This window comes from Azolla caroliniana, unplaced genomic scaffold (assembly GCF_043228905.1).
Source record: "Azolla caroliniana isolate FFs.n. ecotype wild unplaced genomic scaffold, voAzoCaro1.0.p SCAF_3, whole genome shotgun sequence".
In the NCBI taxonomy this organism is placed as follows: Eukaryota; Viridiplantae; Streptophyta; class Polypodiopsida; order Salviniales; family Salviniaceae; genus Azolla; species Azolla caroliniana.
Genome location: NW_028230438.1, coordinates 20,417,399 through 20,436,480, shown reverse-complemented (window position 1 = coordinate 20,436,480; position 19,082 = coordinate 20,417,399). Strand labels below are relative to the sequence as shown.

The following is a 19,082-nucleotide window of genomic DNA, read 5'->3' as shown; positions in this document are numbered from 1 at the left end:
GTAGTTGAGTAAGTAGGATGATCCTTTTGATTTTACTGATGGTAAAGTTATTGTGAAACATGGTCACTATAAACACATAAATTTGATTAAGATTAGGGGAGATGTGAATGAAGTTTTGACTAGCAGTGTCAAAAGAACTCAAATCAGAGGATTATTACTTGTTAGGAGGTTAGAAAATAATAACAGCAACTAAATAATATAATTTTGAATAAAATTTCTAGGTAGAGAGATGAGAAAGGGCTAGATGTATAATAATAGGTAGCTTGCTAACTCCCCTCGCAGTTCTATGACAATTGCTTCTTTGCAATTCCATTTCAAGAGAAGAATGCTATAGTTCATCTAGGGTGTGAGTAAAGAGATTTAATCATCATTAAAGAACATCAAGTTAGTTAAAGTAGCATGTAGGGCAATAATTGTATGGGATCAATGTATGCAGTGAGGTGGCATTAACATGAAGGAGATCAAAATTAGAATATTACATTGCAAACATCAACCTTGAATGTCAGGCTCAATATAAGGGAAGAAGGCCTATTGATTGGATTGAACCTTATCTCATTACTAACACAAGCGTTAACTCTTGTAGAGCCTAACACTTTTTTGCACTTGATTGCACAAGCTAGGTGTCAAAGTTGCATTGTATCATGAAAATGCATAAAATATAAAGGCTTGTAAGGTATGCAAGGAAGGGTTGGTAGAGGATGAGTATCACCTCCTTTTTACAACCTCCATAATACATATATAATGCAATTTGTGAGAGCCATGATAATGTATTAAGAGGGGGTGATGATTTGAGTTTCACATTGAATGGATCACCTGGAAGGTTGAGCTCACATGTGTATGGCTTATTGTTATGTGCATAACCAATCTCATGATAAGTTACAAGATTTGTTTTTTATTTCAAGATATACCTATCCATAGCTCACACTAGAGCACCATTGCTCATAAAATATATGTATACCCCTATCCATATATGGGATGTTTTTATAAGATGTAATCACTACATATATGTTTCCTTTTTTTTGCTAGGATGTGTGATTTGCATCAATATCCACACTTCATGATAGTGCTTTTTGATGGCTAGATATGCGATCTACATACATCTATCCCTAGATCACACGAGTCTTTTTTTTGCCTGATTGGATAAGTTACATCTTTATGTATATGAGCGGAAAAGGGGGTAGATTTTAGGACTTTTTTGGGTATATCTTAAATTTAGAGGGTATTTTTGGAACATAAAGTTCTCCCCTCCAAAGGGTGTGACATAAAGCTCTTAGGGGTGGGGGTAAGTTTGTGTGAAAGAAGGGAAAAGGGTAGTGATAGGTATGAAGCCTATCAAGGCTTGTTTTGTCAACACCGAGCAACGTCACATGGTGTAGCAACAGTTGTAGCATTTTGACAGGCAATAGGCTTTGTGACCTCCACTTACGCCTCTGTTGTACTTCTGCTCGGCATTGCTCTTTCATCTACCGACGAACAATAAACTCTTTTGTGCTCATCAACTCTGACACTCGTTAAGGAAATGTTGTTATTTGTGTTCTCTCTCTCTCTCTCTCCCCCCCCCCCCCCCCCTATACAAATTGTTCAAAGCTTTAAATATCTTGGTATTGATGTACCTGCCACAAATAAATGGAGTGCATGCTTTGATTCTAGACTCCAAGCCGGTTGGAAATCATATTACCTTTTGGAGAACCAATGCAACCAAAGTGATACTTGTGGATGGGAAGTAAAATTAATGTTGTTCAATGCCATGGTAACTCAAGTATTGCTTTATGAAGTAGAAGTATGGGGTGGCACCATCTCTCTTAATGCATGGAACGAGATTGAGAAAATTCAAAAGATGTTTTTAAGGAGGCAATTAGGAGTTAAATGCACTACCTCTTACCAGGTTATGCTCTTGGAAACGGGTGTTCGACCCATAGAACTATTGGCACTCCAAAGAGTATATAAATACATTACAAAAGTCAAGAATATGTTGAATCATCGATTACCACATCTTTCTTGGGATGTTGGATGTAAGCTAAAAAAGAATCATAAAAGTAAGATTCTCTCATCTGGTTGGGTTGTTGACATAAAGAAATGGTTTAGAAGATGGGGTGTGTGGATGATCTTTTAGAGCTTTCAGGCAATGCTATGCAATATGTAATGATTGAGGAAAAGGTTGGTGGAATCATTAAGGATGAAGTGAGAGGATGCTAAGGGGACAAAGCTAGAATACTACATTGCAAATGTCAACCCTGAATGTTGGTCTCAATATAAAGCAAGAATGTATATTGATCGTATCCAACCTTATCTCATTACCAATATGAGTAGCAATGCTCACAGAGCCCTTACACTACTTCACACTCGATCTCACAAGTTAGGTATAGAAGTGGCATCATGGAATCAAAATGTAACGAATTTGAAGTCATGTAAAGTATGCAATGAAGGCATGGTAGAGGATGAATGTCACTTGCTCTTCACATGCTCCACATATAGTGCAATTCGTTCAAAATATGTTGACATACTAAGAGGGAGTGATAACTTAAGATCCATACTTAAGACACCACCTAGAAGGTTGAGCTCATATGTGTATGCTTTATTAACACATAGAGACTTTGTGCTTCAACATATGAATACCCCTTCTTAGGAAGGAGACGTATATCAAGAACACATGTATACTCTGGTCCCATAGGTCAAAATTGGCCTCTTTATGGATGATAAAAATTCCAATTCTAATTCTAATTCCTCCTCTATTGCGGTTTGCGAGTGTGGTGGGTGTGGGCGTCTCGAGAGGCGAAGAGAATGAATGTGTGTCCACAGGACACTCTCTATTATATATATATATACACGTATGTATGTATAGACTACTAGGAAACTCATTGTTATATACATACATAGTACATACATATAGATTAATAAATACGTACATCTCTCAGTCCACACACACATTTAGTTCTGGGAAGGAAAGGAAAGGCTGAGGTTTTTCCTCTTTAGTTTTAAACTCCTCCTACTCTCCTCTCCCCCTCCAACACCAAATTGGTAATGATGATATTTGCCTGACACAGAGCGACAGCGACAGCGAGGCGCTCGCGAACAGGTGGCTGGCTATGGCGATGGCACAACCATGTCTTCAGCAGATATTGAAGCTTCCATCTCCATCACCATCACCATCACCGTCTCCATCTTCTTCTTCTTCTGTACCGCGCTGTATCTGTAGCAGAGATCAGTATCATCCTTCTCGCCTCATCATCTCTTCCTCCTCCTTTTCCAGAACGGATTCGATCCGCATCAGCACTCGCATAAGTAGAGGAGGAATCTCGTCACTGTCAAAGAATTCTCCATTTTTTCGCCATGGAAGCAATTCTTCTTCTTCAAGCTCCCGTTTCTTCTTCCATCCTCTCGTCGTTCGAGCTTCTTCTTCAACAGAGAGGGATGATCCTCCTTCCGCTAACCTTCCTGAGGCTAGTTTTCACTCTCTCTTTCAGTTTCAAAACTTGCTCAATTCTCTTGTATTTCCTGTTCTTACATTCCTTTTGTTGAAACTGTAAGTTCTGCATTTGTGAAGCAAATCCGTATTTTTGTTTGGAACCTGTACATTCTGAAACACCGCCTGTCTTTCTATTAAAAAATTCGATCTCAAATTCCTATTGTTAAAAGTGTAAACTATTTATGTCCTGAGGCAAATCATTTTACTTCTCTATCCAAAACTTTGATTTTGGAATTCTTTTCTCAGAAGTATAGGATCTGTAAGTTCTGAGACAAAATCAGCCTTCTGATTTCCAAAACGAAAATCCTTTTATTAAAAAGTATACGCTTTGTTTCTTCTAAAGCATCTTCTGTCCTTCTATCGAAAATTTTGATTGCAATCCATTTGTTTGAAACATAGTTTCTTTTTTAATTTGAGTCTATATCCTGCATGCGTGCGTTGTTAATAATATCTGAAAATATTCTACTATTTCTTTTATGCCAAAAGAAACAGTGTTTGGTCTCTTTTACAAAACTGTATAAAATCTCTGTTTGACCCCTATACCTTTGTGATATTTTGTTAACAGTATTAAATATGTCTGGTTTGAGTCAGATGCCACATGCATAATTTACTAGTATAGATGATAAATGTCCTTTCTTTATGCAAATTGCTGTGTTTGGGCGCGTTCTCTGAAATATTCTTGAAATCAATCACTATGTTTATGCTCTTACTGGTACAGAAAATCTCTCCAATTTCTTGTCCTCTCCAATGCTGAAGTTTCATATTTTTATTTTTTACAGAAATTTGTGGAAAAATATTACCTCAAATAACCTTATATATACAACAAACCCCTAGAAACACAGCCAGCAGTTTAATCCTATTTCAACAACTGAAACTCGTATGTAGAGCTTCCAATGTATATTGCACTGATCACATAACGAACAAAGAGACAAAATCAACTATGATTCCCGCACTCTAAATAATTCTCTATCTGAAATTGAATTAAATTTTACATTAAAAAAGAGGTTTGTTTGAATAAGAAAGTATCTAATGGTGTAAAATGTTGCCTCTTAGAGAAAGTCTTAGCTCGTTCACTTATAACTTTTAAACGACTTTATGGGGCACAATTTTCAATTAGACACCCACATCTCCACACATGACCAACCACGCACTGAGGGGACCAGTCATCCGTCACTCGTCTGGCATAGGGAACTGATTCAAGAGTTTTGAGAAGAAAGTAAAAACAGAAAAATGCCATAAAAGAGAATTTATGTAAGACTTCCTTGTGACAACACTATTTCTAGTGGTTATTATCTAGTTCTTGAATTAACTAGTCACTTAATAAGTTTGTTGCTGATTCAGAAACACTGCCACCTGGGTACAGAACTTCAGCTACTTGACTGATTGAATTTATGGTTTACCTAGATGTTTTGAAAGGTGGCTAATCGTACCTAGGAAAATTTTAACTGGAATTACTGAGCTGGTAAACATATACACCAGCTCATAGTTTGGCGGATTATCAAATGGTTTATTGTCTCATGATCCCCTTGATACTGAAACGGTTTACAATAGTTGAGAGTATCACTTGTAACATTGATAAGAGTGTTTGAAGCAGACCCTCAGTCACAAATACCTTCCATGCAGTAGTTAATCGTACCTAGGAAAATTTTAACTGGAATTACTGAGCTGGTAAACATATACACCAGCTCATAGTTTGGCGGATTATCAAATGGTTTATTGTCTCATGATCCCCTTGATACTGAAACGGTTTACAATAGTTGAGAGTATCACTTGTAACATTGATAAGAGTGTTTGAAGCAGACCCTCAGTCACAAATACCTTCCATGCAGTAGTTAATCGTACCTAGGAAAATTTTAACTGGAATTACTGAGCTGGTAAACATATACACCAGCTCATAGTTTGGCGGATTATCAAATGGTTTATTGTCTCATGATCCCCTTGATACTGAAACGGTTTACAATAGTTGAGAGTATCACTTGTAACATTGATAAGAGTGTTTGAAGCAGACCCTCAGTCACAAATACCTTCCATGCAGTAGTTATGGCATGGGCATAAATTTTGCTCAACTGGCTTTATGTTTGGAAACTAAATAGCTTCGTCTTACTTTGGGCAGTAGAGGAAATCAACACTACCAACATTTTATAACTGCTCAAATTAACTTTGCACATCAATTGGCCTAACAGTGCCTATTGCTGTCTCAAATGAATCGTAGATAGATTAGAAAACATTGTAAGACTTGTAAGTTGTCCTGTATCTGTTATTAAGTCTGTTCTTGCATAGATTAGAGAATCAATAGAAGATTCATAACTCATCCCGTAACTGCTATTAATGGATTGAAGGGTACATCATCCAATTTGTTCTCCTTTCCTCATTAAGCACTTCAACAAACCTCTATTAACATAGAAAAATTAATTCAAAAGCATAGATTGGAGTAGTAAAATCTGGTGCCCGCCCTGCCAATGAAATATTTCCAAAAAAAAATGTCTTTAGCTGTTGCACTATTGAGTAACTGGAAAACATAAGTTAATTTGTAGAATGTAAAATGTGCATAACTATGACATAGTTAATCCACATATTAATTTATGATATTAAACAACATAATTTGCATATTATGTATTTAAACATAATAATAACTTTAAAGTTGTAACATAATGAAGTATTATGGAGGATCCGAGTGTACTTTTGTCAGAAATTGGGAAACGCAAGAGGGAAGAAGGCAGAGGGGGAAATTCTATTTTAGAAATTATTACAAATAAACAATGTTTCCCTGCGCTAACATATGCAACCCTGCATTTCTCACAAAGGTTCTAACTTGTTAGGAAAGTGGAGCACATGCTTTCTTCTCAATAAGATGGCCATATTCTTTTGCTGGTTTGAGATAGTTCTGCTTATGGTAAACCCTTAATGGCTTGACAATGGTCTTAATAATAGTTTACCGAAGGGGTAGGCCTTACGAGATTATGCATGTTAACAAAACTTCAATCTAGGGTCAAATTCTTTCTGGAATGAACTGTACTTTATAGAGAAAGTACTTTATTTTTTATTATGGGGTTATTGCTTGCAGGATCTTACTTCAGATGTCTGTGATCCCTTATGCTCTGTGGATGAGATGAGTTCATTTGAATATGAATCAAACTATAAGCCCAAAACAGATTTGCTCAAATTTATTGCTATAAGTACAGGTGTTCTTGCTGGAGCTGCAATAATTAACCATTCATGGGTGGCAGAGAACCAGGTATTGCTTCGTTGTATTTGTTTCTTACAGATTCTTATCTAGTACGATTATGACGCTTCTACTTAATGCAGGATTTGGCTATGATAATAGTCTTCATATTGGGCTATGCCGGAGTTATTTTTGAAGAATCTCTGGCATTTAATAAGAGCGGAGTTGGGCTTTTAATGGCTGTAACTTTGTGGGTCATTCGGAGTACTGGGGTATTTCTTCCTCTGCGTGTGTGTGTTGTACATCAGTATATCTACAAATACACAATCACTTTCAGACATCACACTTAGAGTAGCGTATTCACTAAATTAGATTAGATTATGTCAAAAGAGAAACATGTTAAATTTGCAAATCCGCTCCTCTAATCTGTCTGTTTAAATTCTTTTTGGCAATTTCATCTTATATGGCCAATCTGTGGCATGCATTGTTTGTGAGGTAAATATTGCAATCAAAGGAAGCCTTCTGATAACTTTTCAAACATCAAAATTGGCTTAAACTGCTTCAAAACCGCAAAGGCAAAATATTTTTCATTAATTTTACACCCATGTGAAGCCAACATGGCTGGTGGGTGAGAGATATGGGAGAAGAAGAAGAAGAAGAAAAAAAGGAAAAATAGAAAGGAAAACATACAAGGGAAGAAGGTTTAACACCAGTCTATATCCATGCTTTCAGTAGGGAAGACTTGTTTGTACCTTAAACACCAATTAAAAAGAAGTTAATATTTAATTTATCTGTGCAGGCTGCAAGTCCCGATGAGACCATTGCTCAGCTGACAGAGTCATCTGCAGAAGTGAGTGAAATTGTTTTTTTCCTGCTAGGTGCAATGACGATAGTAGAGATCATTGATGCACACCAAGGCTTTAAGCTCATTACCAACTCAATTACAACTCGAAAGCCTCGAACTCTGTTATGGGCGGTATGCTAATTAGTTTTCTATCTATCTCCCTAACTATTTATTTTAGGATCCTTTTATATATGTCAGAAATATTGGTTTTTTGTTAAAATTACATAAATGTTGCACTTTTTGGGGATCATAAAAATTTGAAGTCAAATGATCTCATTCAATGACCTGGGAAATGGCTGACATTTTGTGTCTGTAGAAGCATCCAACCTAGATAGTTGAAGTATTTCCTTCATTACTTACAGAGTAATGTCACATTGTTATTTTTGGTTCATGTGACATGCACATCAGATCTCCAGCATGCATCCTTGTTGCACTACCCAGATCAGTTGTATATTATACTACCTTCCGATAATCTCAAAGAAAGCCCATTAGCTTGCTGTGAGTAGTCACTTAAAAATTTAGGTTAATATTTAGAGCTATAATCAGAAAGATGTCACAATGACTGGAGAAAATATTTTATATCTTCTTAAAGTGCAGAAGTTTTATATTAATCTGTAATCAAAAGTTTCAACTATCTGTTTTCATTTGAATGCCGTCTGAATATGTACTGAATAAGAAACAATATTCTGCAGATAGGGATTGTGACCTTCTTTTTAAGTTCAATACTTGACAATCTGACCTCAACGATTGTGATGGTGTCACTTCTTCGCAAACTTGTCCCTGATCGAGATTTGAGAAGGTTTTCACAAATTTGCATTACTGTATCTGCTATCTCTTTATTTTCATAGATGTGATTGTGTGATATTGGCTATCTTTTGAACATATCAAAACGGATTTTAATTTTCACAACTAACTTCATTTATGTCCAAAGTTCTATCCCTAACTTGCTCTATGCAATAGCAACATCTTTCAAAGATTTAGATGATTGTATGTGGATATTTCTTATCTTTTTAATATATTAAATTGTATTTTATTTTATGCCTGTAAATAGTGGTGATTTAGTGCGTGATGGCAATTTGGTTCTGAGAGACATCAAAGCTTTTGAGTAAACTTTGAGAGTAAACTGAAGCATTCAGATTTTAGATTTTTTTAAGGAAATTTATCTCTCTTAACATGTATATGCTGGGTTTAGCTGGTTTGCAGTTTTTTTCCTTCATACTGATCATGCAACGGAATCCTCTCATTAATAACATATGTATACCTTTTCTAGCTATGGTACAATGAATTTTGCTAAACGAGGTTTGGTTTCCAAATTTTGCTAAGCTGCCAAACTCTTTGCTCTCCGTAGGAGGTTTGGTTCAGAATTTTACCAGGAAAATATTTTCTGTGAGAGAAACAAAGGCTGTCATTTTATAAAGCTTAGCTTGAGCTACCAAACTCTTCATTCTCTGTAGGAAGTATTCCTTCCCACCTCTCTGACGCGTGTCATGTATGATGGGGATTAATGGGTTAAGCTAGTCCATAGTGAATTTTTTTACATGTGAAGGGGACTCTCTTGAGGCGTCTTTCACAAAATTTTGTTAAACATGACTTATAGAATTAATTTTGGATGAGCTCTTTGGAAAATGCACTTGGAGTTATTCTAATAATGAAAACTTGTCATGTATAGATTGTTTGGAGCAGTAGTAGTTATTGCAGCAAATGCTGGTGGTGCATGGACTCCTATAGGAGATGTAACAACCACAATGTTATGGATTCATGGACAAATTTCCACTGTCAGAACTATCCAGGTTCCTGGGCATGAGAATTTGAGCATACAAATAGATGTAGAGAATTCCTTCTCATATATTATATGTTTGTATGGCAGGACTTATTTTTACCATCAGCTGTGTCGTTGATTGTTCCATTGGCATTGATTTCCCTCAGCAGGCAAGTAGCTTAGATGGTTCCACAAGGGTTTTATCTAGGAAAAAACTCCAAAGCACCTTGAGTTTTTCTTTATCTCCCCAAATACTTGTGAGGTTTCATTATTTCCCTAAATGGGCTTGGCAACCTCCTCCTGAGCAATCATGTATGGTATTTGAGCAGTTATGAAGTCACTTAGTATGTGTTATTTGAGGAATTATATGCTCAATTCATCCCTTTTTTCTCTCATGGGGGAAGGGGGGGGGGGGGGGGGTGACTAACAGCATGAAATAACAAAAACGTCAAAGAAAAACTTTGAGATATTTTGGAGGTTTTCCTTTTCATTTATAATATTCTTGATAATTGATAGCTGTGCAGTGATGTGAACGGGAAAGAACTGAAGCCCATGTTGTCAACAGAGCAAATGGCACCCAGAGGCCAGCTTGTCTTTGGTGTTGGTGTTGGGGCGTTGCTGTTTGTCCCAGTTTTCAAAGCTCTAACTGGTCTTCCTCCATACCTTGGAATGCTTCTTGGCCTTGGTGTTCTCTGGTTACTAACCGATGCAATCCATTATGGTGACTCTGAAAGACAAAAACTGAAAGTTCCCCAGGCTCTTTCTAGAATAGACACACAGGGTGTTCTGTTTTTCCTTGGAATTCTCCTTTCAGTGGGAAGGTTTGTTTTTCCTGGCTGCATTGTTTACTAGACTTCTATCATTCTAATATGAAGATGTTCTGAAAATGCAATTCTTATGAGCAGTTTACAAGCTGGGGGAGTCCTTCGAGAACTAGCAACCTATCTGGATACACACATACCAAGTGTAGAGCTAATTGCTAGTGCCATCGGTGTTGCTTCTGCAGTTATAGACAATGTTCCTTTGGTAGCAGCCTCTATGGGAATGTATAACTTGTCTGACTGGCCAATGGATTCTAGACTTTGGCAACTGATAGCTTATTGTGCTGGTACTGGTGGTTCCATTCTAATCATTGGGTCTGCTGCTGGAGTCGCATTTATGGGCATGGAAAGAGCCGATTTCTTTTGGTATATGAAGAAGGTATGAAAATTTCATCAAGAATTTACATATAAGTCTCGTTAGAAATATTTTGATGGTTTTACAATCTCATTTCAGACATTTTTGGGCCACAATCTATTCTCTGCATTATATATATAAAATTGTGAGGCATGTGAAATGAGGAGATTACTTAAATGCCACCTACTGTATTTGGATGTTTACAATAGTGAAGTTGAGGACCAATATCTACTCAAGGAAGCTGGAAATGGTTTCTCGTCAACATATCATAAGCATGTCCTAGATAGAGATATATTAGAAGCGAGGAAATGGACTCCTATGTTAAGGACCAATATCTACTCAAGGAAGCTGGAAATGGTTTCTCTTCAACATATCATAAGCAGGTCCTAGATAGAGATATATTAGAAGCGAGGAAATGGGCTCCTATGTTGACTGATGATGCCCTTCATTTGATGATAAAAAGGGTGTAAGGGTCATGGTCTAGGACACGTTTTTCTCCTATCATTTATCAAGTCGCATGAACTCTAGCTAGGATAACCCGAAATATCTTTGACTTTCATATCCCATTATTTTGAAGTGCGCAAATGAAAAGGGTGTTGTAGCCATCCTCCAGGTCGAAGAGTCACAAAGAGACCTTAGTTTGTCCTATCACACTGAAATTGTGTTTGCGAATTGCGTTTGGTGGTAGGTGTAAGAAGTGGCACTGATAGTGACCCATCTTTATAACAACTGTGACCTGAAGGCCAATGATGTATCCAAGTCTGTTCTTTTTATAACTTCATGATATATTCTCTGATCATTTCACTCTTTTCATCTTAGTTTATCTCTAGATGGGAGCAATACATGCAATATTGGATAGTCCTGCACATGGTCTGGTCAAATATAATAGCCTAGGATAATGGGCGTTCACAGGATGGCTGGCTTTCTCTAATATTGTACTTCATACCTCCCGTCAGTGGAGGCTGTGTCATTGTTAGTTTTTGTTGGATAATAGTATTGGTACATGTAGCTTAGACATTGTGGTATTTTGTCTCAGTTCTCATTTTCTACCAGCATTGTATGCTTGCTCATATACATTGATGGTCAAAGAAGATATGTAGATGCCCACAGCTATATTCAATATATGCTTCTATTCATTGAAGGTTTTTGTTAATACTAATGAACATATCATTTCGCAGGTAAGTGGCTTTGCTTTTGCAGGTTATGTTGCAGGTGTTGTAACATATATAGCAGCCTCTCAGGTGCACCTTCCGTTTCTACCAGGAGCATAACATTAATATCGATATATGATTTTTTTCAGCTGTGGTTTGTGGGTATAATCTTGTATTTTATGTGATACCAGACTATGGTTAAAATATAGCTGTTCTTGCTCAATTGAGAATTTCAAGAACATGTAATTTTTTATATAATAATTTGATTCACGACCATTAGCTACATTTGCTAAGATGGGAAATGCCAGAGTTCATGGTAAAGACTCTGAAGATGAGCCTTCTGATAATAGTTGTAAGGAGATAAGAGATGTTGCAGCAGTTGCTAAATTCTATGGAGAGCTCTTTAGACAAGTAGCTGATGGAGCATTGATGGCACCAGTAGGTTCCCCTTTTTGGACAGACACAACAAAGCAAATATAAAATAATGGGTGAAAACTTAAAAGACGGTAAAAACATAATATAAGACAGTTTATACATGGTTAACTCCATTAAATTGGCGTACAGAATGCCAAATTTTCGTAAATGAAGAATGGTTAATAATATTTTATTTTACTATACTCCACCAATTATATTCTACTTCATTAAAAAATAGCAAATTCAAACGTAATCCTTGGTTGTGGTAGGTTTTTGTGTAAACGTGGATCTTTGCGGTATATGTATGTATAGAATATTGTACATATGCTTTCTTTTAAGATTTGACAGGAAGGAATCCCTAGTAAAATTTTCAATGTTTGATTAAATGACTAGTTGTAGTGAGGTGATTCACCTTCTAGTTTATATAATATATAGGCTGTTACTGTAAAACCTTATAACATCCTTATTGTAATGACGAGTATCCACGCATCATTCTAACCCAGTTATCATGATGTAGAGTACATGGTGGAGGATCAAAGTAAACCATAGGATTATGAAAATTGCTAAACATGATGTGCTCTATGTTGAAATGTATGGTATGGTTGGATTTATTGTAGTGGTGAAAATGCTCCTTAGAGTATTTGCATGTCATTAGTTCTCTGCAAAAGATGTAGACTTTAGATGCAACTATATGTTTCGAATAAGGGATTATATCATACATAAGCTGATGGTGGCCATAGCTTCAAAGCTTTAATTCCTATTGGGTATAGAAAGAGATTACCATGAACTCTTACCCCTATTGTTATGTAGTTTGTTGATGTCTTCTTCCTTAATTACTTGTGCTTCTCATTGCTATTGTAAGTTGCTTCCTTAAGTTGTAGCTTATAAGTTCCTTTGCCCATGAATAGCATCATCAAGTCTATTTATTTATGTTGAATGAATGCCTTCTCTTGTGCTATTAGTACAACCCCATGTAACTTGTCAATACATCATTGCATTACACAAGGTTGTCCCAAACTGTACAAAAAAATCAATAGTATACTTGACCTTATTGTTTTGTGCTCTCAAGTACATTTCTACTAGCTATGGTTGTTGGATCAGTGATGCAATTGTCACATCAAATAGTATAATGAGGAACAATCTCACAATGAATACTAGGAAATTAGTGAAAATATATTACATAGGGTAATTCTCCTAATTTCTCCAAGGCCCCCCCACCCCCACCCCAAATTGTGCACACATTAAATAAGATTCCACTCAATAATACCCTTACTAATCAGCCACAATTGTCTCTATCTACAACTAACAACTCCTTCCCCCTATTTCTCTAGTCCACGAGTTTATCTAAACTAGTCAATGATTGATAAATCTATGCAATTGTGCTCAACTCTTTTTGCCAACATCTTTTCTACGATATTAACGTCATCTGTAGTGAACATGCATGTATGTTGTCAACTAATCATAATATTGTGAATGTAGTTGAACTAGTGTTGCTTCAGATTGTCGCCATGTGTCATTCCTATGAGAACGGTTCGGCTTGCATATGTAATGATATGACCTGACAACATGTCTTCAAAGCATTGAACATTAACAATAGTGTCATCAGTCATGCAAGGTGGGCAAATTGTTGTTCAATGCAATTGGAAAGCCCAAACCCTTTTGGTTTGCCACAATGATGGTCATGTGATATGCATGGACGAGTTTACTCCCAATCTCATCAAGTTGATGCCCTAGAATCCTATCTTGCTCTTCTAATATTGTGAAGCAAATCCTAAGGGAGTTAAGGGATTGACTTTTGGCATGGCTTCATTTCCCTCTCTAGTGCAACACTCATCCTTAGTAATAAGAGCATGGTAGCCATCTTCTTTGCTTCATCTTAGAGTTGTTTCCACAAGTGTGAAATGGCCAAAAGGCCAACATGTCTCCCTTAATAAAGAGTCCTTAATATAGAGTGATGTATAAGTGATAAAATTATGTGTAGTAGGTGATAAGATGGTGATTCTTTATAAGTCCATGCCATTTTATTTTTTTCCAAAAAAACACTACTTCGCATTAGTTAGCAAACAATTATATCATAGACCACCAAAAATATAGCAACCCTCACTCTAGCCTTCTCACCAAAGTGGACATAATCCCCACCTCATTTTCAACAAAAGTATCCAACACAACTCCTATAACCTAGTAATTTGTACTATATCTATACATAGTTACAACACCCGGTCACTGGATGGAAGCCATTTTAATCTTCATATGGGTTTGATTTATATTTCCTTGTGGTTTGGATCATATTAGTGACATTGTTTCAACTCCTAAAAATCGGAATTTAGAAATCTAATCATCAATGTTACTTATCCCTAACTCAACATTCCAAATTTGGTTAACATATTCGAGACATTTTCATATTCTTTTCACATTTTGGAATTTGTTCCTTATATATTTCTTTTGAGGTAAGAAATAGTACTTGGTGATATGCAAAAGGTTTCTAAAATCTACATACTTTTGATTGAGTTCGAAATATTTTGAAATTCTTAATATCTTGGACCACGCTGAGACTCGATTTTGTTTTTAATCGATGGAATTCCCAAAGGACTATTTTGTTGTTTGGTATGCATATATATCTTTTGGAGTAAAGAAATTGTAGCTAGAGTCTATAAAAAGCTTCCAAAACCTACACGTTGGCCAACATCATTGGAATGTTTTCTAATATTTTATCTATCAGGCTTAGGTTAATGTGCAATATGATTTAAACCAATGGACTTTTGAAAAAATGCTTGCATCTCTGTTGTATTCATCCACACACAACATTTGGCATGGTATTAAATCAGGGTTGTATATGAAACAAAAGTATTGTAAAACTTTGCATCGTAAAACGTCATCATGCTTGACGATTCATGACAATGAAAAGAATATTCTTATGCATTTCAACCAATAAGTTCAATGACATTCTTTTTATTGATTACAAAATGCAACATTGTTCCAATATATCCTAAAGCTTTCCATATTTTAGCAATGTTTATTGTATGCATATGAAAACATCTCAACTTTTGGATTAAGGGCGTCAACCTAGAGTTTCTCTTGAATGAAGTGTGTATGTGTGTTGAATATTGTCGAGATTTTTATGCTTCGACTTTATTCACTTTATGCTTTTCTTGTAGATTAAAAATATGGCTTCAATATGTAGTGTACCACATCATGAAACAATACTATAATTTTACCCACTTTGACATCACCACCAAACAATATTTCTCCTATGTTTCTTGAAAGTAATGACCACCCTACATACAAATCATACCATACTCTTGTATACATTCTGTATTGTAATAATTGACATTCTCAATAGGAATCCATAATATCAAAAAGGTTTAAATGTTAGGTTCCAACCATAAATGGCTTCAATGAGTTCCCGTCACAATCCTATTAGGAATACAACCATCCACAAAGGCTCGAAAATTCATATTTAACGATAACATCCATCAACATGGTTATAAAATCATATTAACAATATAGAGGTTATGAAATGTATTTAAAACAACTTCTTTAATATCGTTCATGATCTACCATAGACATTGCAAAAATTCAAACCATGTGTTTGGCAATCTAAATCACCCCGTTGTTTCTTTTGAGAGGTTCCCAATGCATTCCCAAAGAAACGCATATGAAATATCATCTTCAATATGTAGATGGAAACTTGGGTTTCATAGACTATGATTGGGTGGTCAATACATTACTTTGCTAGAAACACCCGTGGTTGTGCATTGATGTTCCATTTCTTGTTTGTGATTAGAAATACTTATGCGTACATATGATGTCCCAATTGTTGTATGTTTCATTTAAGATTTTATGTTAGCAATGTGTGTTTGTGTGCGTTGCACTCAAAAACCACCTAACTCTCAGTTCATACGAAGCAAAATATTCTCAATATTTTGCTTGTAGGAATGCCCACATTTGCTAGTTCCCTCGATATGGATAAATGATAAATCAGACTAGCTAATATCAACATATGTCAACAATTTCCACATCTCACTTAACTTGGTAACTTCTCAACATGCCCCACGATAATACTTCACAAATGTGTTTAAAAGATTGTGGATGGAGAGATATCAAGGATTTTTGTGATCTTATAATTCTTGAAGATTGAGACATTTACATTTTAAAGAGTTAGACTTCTTGCTAATCTTTAATGAGAAAATGGTTAGAGATTCCAATGTTTGAAATGAAACTACACACAAAACACCTAATGTGTATTTGATTAAAAAAGCCTCTCATATGTCATCACTCATTTTTTTTAAGGAATGAGTGTAACGACAAAACAATGTATTATACATGCTCCATGGTTGTAACTTGTAACTATAAATCTCGTTTGGAAGAACAAAGTAGTTAGATTGCTGACTTAATTAACCAACTCATATCAAGGTAATTAATCACATGTGCTCTGCACGGGCATCTTATGATTGAGCTCCATAAGGTCATACGAGTAGACATGTGAAAGAGTGTCATTAAACTAGAGCTTTAGGTAGTCTACGACTAGACTCACACATGGTGCCAAATGCCAATAACCACACTCCATATAATAATTGCTATACAATTTGAAAACCCCATTCCATCCAACTTCTTTTATATATTAAACCACCTCTTACCCCATGTGTGGGAAGGTTTAAAAAGTGAGCATGCTCTAGCCACTTGCCACTTACATTTGAAAGAGTTGTTGGCCTATGAAGCTACATAGATATACATGGCTTACAATTTCATACAATTTATTCGTATAACTAGTGTAATCATACATTGGCACATGCTTTTTTACGCATGTTTCTAGATTCAACATTTCATGTAGTAAAAATAGATAAGGGTATCCTCGAGAGGCATGACGAGCAAAATTGTAAAATTGTAATTTTGTGTTTTACTTTCTATTGTGCATAACGAGCAAATTGAATCATGAGAACTAGTTGTTAGGAATAGAATTATGAACACACACAAGAATGATGATGGCACAAATGTTGGAAATTGTTGAAGCAGTTTTCCATGTGTTCATTATGAAATGCAGTTTCTTCTAATGCTTTGAAAGTAACAATTGAAATAATATAATGTGCAAATTGTGTGAGGTCTTGAAGTAGCCCTTTTATATATGTGAGTGTTGTGAGACACATTTAAAGATGCTTAAGCAAAACTTGCATGACAGAACCCAACCTCGATGTAAAAGGTTGTATAAGTACAATTGGAACACGTACAAAAATCTCCTTCTCGCGATTGATAAATAGGTGGTTAATCATATCTTTACGCTTTCCTATTCATACATAGCTTGGCACGAGGCATTATGTTGTTTCCATCACTTATTTATGTATGTGATTATTGATACAAGTGTTCATGTTTGTGGATTTTACACTATTATTGACCATTCTCATCTATATATTCACGACAATGGAGTTGCCCATCATCACTCATAGGGAAGTTCAAGATTATCTCACAATTATAGGACCATTGTTGCAACATTGGAAGCTATAGGAAGGTGTTGGTTCTTGTAAATTTAGATCCTTATAAACACGCATCTTGAGAGATGGAGCAAACAAGGTGATAGTGCTTTACAATGAGCAAATGAAGTTGGATGGGGCCAAACCAACATTCATTACACACTACATGTGGAAGAAGAGCGGAGAAGGAAATGTGTAGGACAAATAAGAAGTTTCGCATATTCAAAAAAACACAATAATCTTTTTCCTTTACCAATGCCACCCACCCCACCCCATTCATTCTCGTGTTGGGTGGAGCAGGCGTCCACTTGTAGGTTCTCATGTCGCAATTGGGCATGCCATTTTGAGAGGACATGGAAAAGTTGAAAGGCACGAGAGGGAAGAAATTCGTGAAGATAGAAGATAGAGATGATCGAGGGAAGGTGCGTGAGGAAGTTTTTTGAAAGCAACACGAGTCGGAAACGCTTTTAGTCTGCGAAGAGGAAGTCTCTGATTGATCGAGTGTGAACACATTTGGAAGCCCCAAAGAAATATGACACCCTGTGCACCCCCAACTAACAAGACTTGGAGTTTTTATCATTTTGCAGGCAGAGACCATGGAAATTGTAGTGGCTAGTGATACAAATTTGATTGGGCTATTATTATTATTATTACTTTTCTTCGAAAATAAACTTTGGAAGTCGAAAACAAATATATATATTTTGGACAGAGATAAGGAGAAAAAAAACTAAACAATTACGAAGAGATCACAACGAAATAAAAGTTGAAAAAAATAAAAACGAAGAGAATATAAAATATCCCGCCTTTTTTTCTTTTATTTAATAGTTTTATATACTTTTTTTATTTTTCTTCTTAAAAAAAAATTGAAAAAAAGGAAAAGCGTTTTAGTGGAAGCTTTTTTTGTTCGCGAGTCCCGAAAGATTCGCGCGAGAGGCGACGGCTGGGATCATCCCGATGCGCCGTGGTTTTCGCGCGATCCGACGGTCCAGATGGGCTGAAGGGTTCACGTCACTCGGTTCGCCTTCCGTGCAGGAAGGGCCCCCCGCCGCTGACGTGTATAGTAGACGACAGGTCACGTATGCTGACGTGGAGGCGTTAACGGGTCCCCTGCTGACGTGGTTGCCGGCGGACAGGCTCAAAATTCCTCCCCCCAAAAAAATATTAACAAAAAAAAGAAGAAAAGAAAAAACAGAACAAAAAAAAAAAACTGCCGCATAGCTGGCGCTGCGAGTTGTGGTCCGTTTTCTTTAAAAAAAAAAAACAAAAAAAACAAAAACAAATTGATTTCATTGTTAAATGAGTAATTCTTATTTATTCAAATGTTCTCCCGTAAATGAATGTAGATTTTGGTTTGTTAGTGGAGGAGGAGACTGAGATGGACGGTTGTGATGCGCGCTACTGCCGGCGGAAGATGGACTTTATATATATATATATATATATATTCTATATTCTATATATACATGTATATATCACTTAGTGTGTATATACATTTGTATGATTTACATAGTATGTACTATAAACCATACGTCCATTCGTACTCGAGAATGTTTCAATCATTCGAGTATGGTAAACACCCTGAAAGTATATGGTAAATGCATACTTGTGTATTCATTATTATTTATTATAAGGCAAATTATATTTTAA

General features: G+C 36.1%; 1 protein-coding gene across 1 annotated transcript; it reads left to right on the top strand.

The window, feature by feature from the left end:
* The first annotated feature begins 6,530 nt into the window (after positions 1 to 6,530).
* Positions 6,531 to 12,171, top strand: NHD1 (sodium:hydrogen antiporter 1). The gene is made up of 9 exons (XM_087316921.1): positions 6,531 to 6,701; positions 6,773 to 6,901; positions 7,429 to 7,605; positions 8,166 to 8,272; positions 9,143 to 9,263; positions 9,341 to 9,402; positions 9,757 to 10,053; positions 10,138 to 10,432; positions 11,587 to 12,171. Exons 1-9 carry the CDS (start codon positions 6,576 to 6,578, stop codon positions 11,677 to 11,679), a joined length of 1,407 nt encoding a protein of 468 aa, XP_087173047.1. The 5' UTR covers positions 6,531 to 6,575; the 3' UTR covers positions 11,680 to 12,171.
* Positions 12,172 to 19,082: the final 6,911 nt, after the last annotated feature.

What these genes read in the sequence shown, in the direction of transcription:
- NHD1 (XM_087316921.1), top strand. Translation starts at nt 6,576, where the DNA reads ATGAGTTCATTTGAATATGAATCAAACTATAAGCCCAAAACAGATTTG. An exon ending in ATTCTCCTTTCAGTGGGAAG is followed by an intron (nt 10,054 to 10,137) that starts GTTTGTTTTTCC and finishes TCTTATGAGCAG; the next exon opens with TTTACAAGCTGGGGGAGTCC. An exon ending in TCTTTTGGTATATGAAGAAG is followed by an intron (nt 10,433 to 11,586) that starts GTATGAAAATTT and finishes ATCATTTCGCAG; the next exon opens with GTAAGTGGCTTTGCTTTTGC.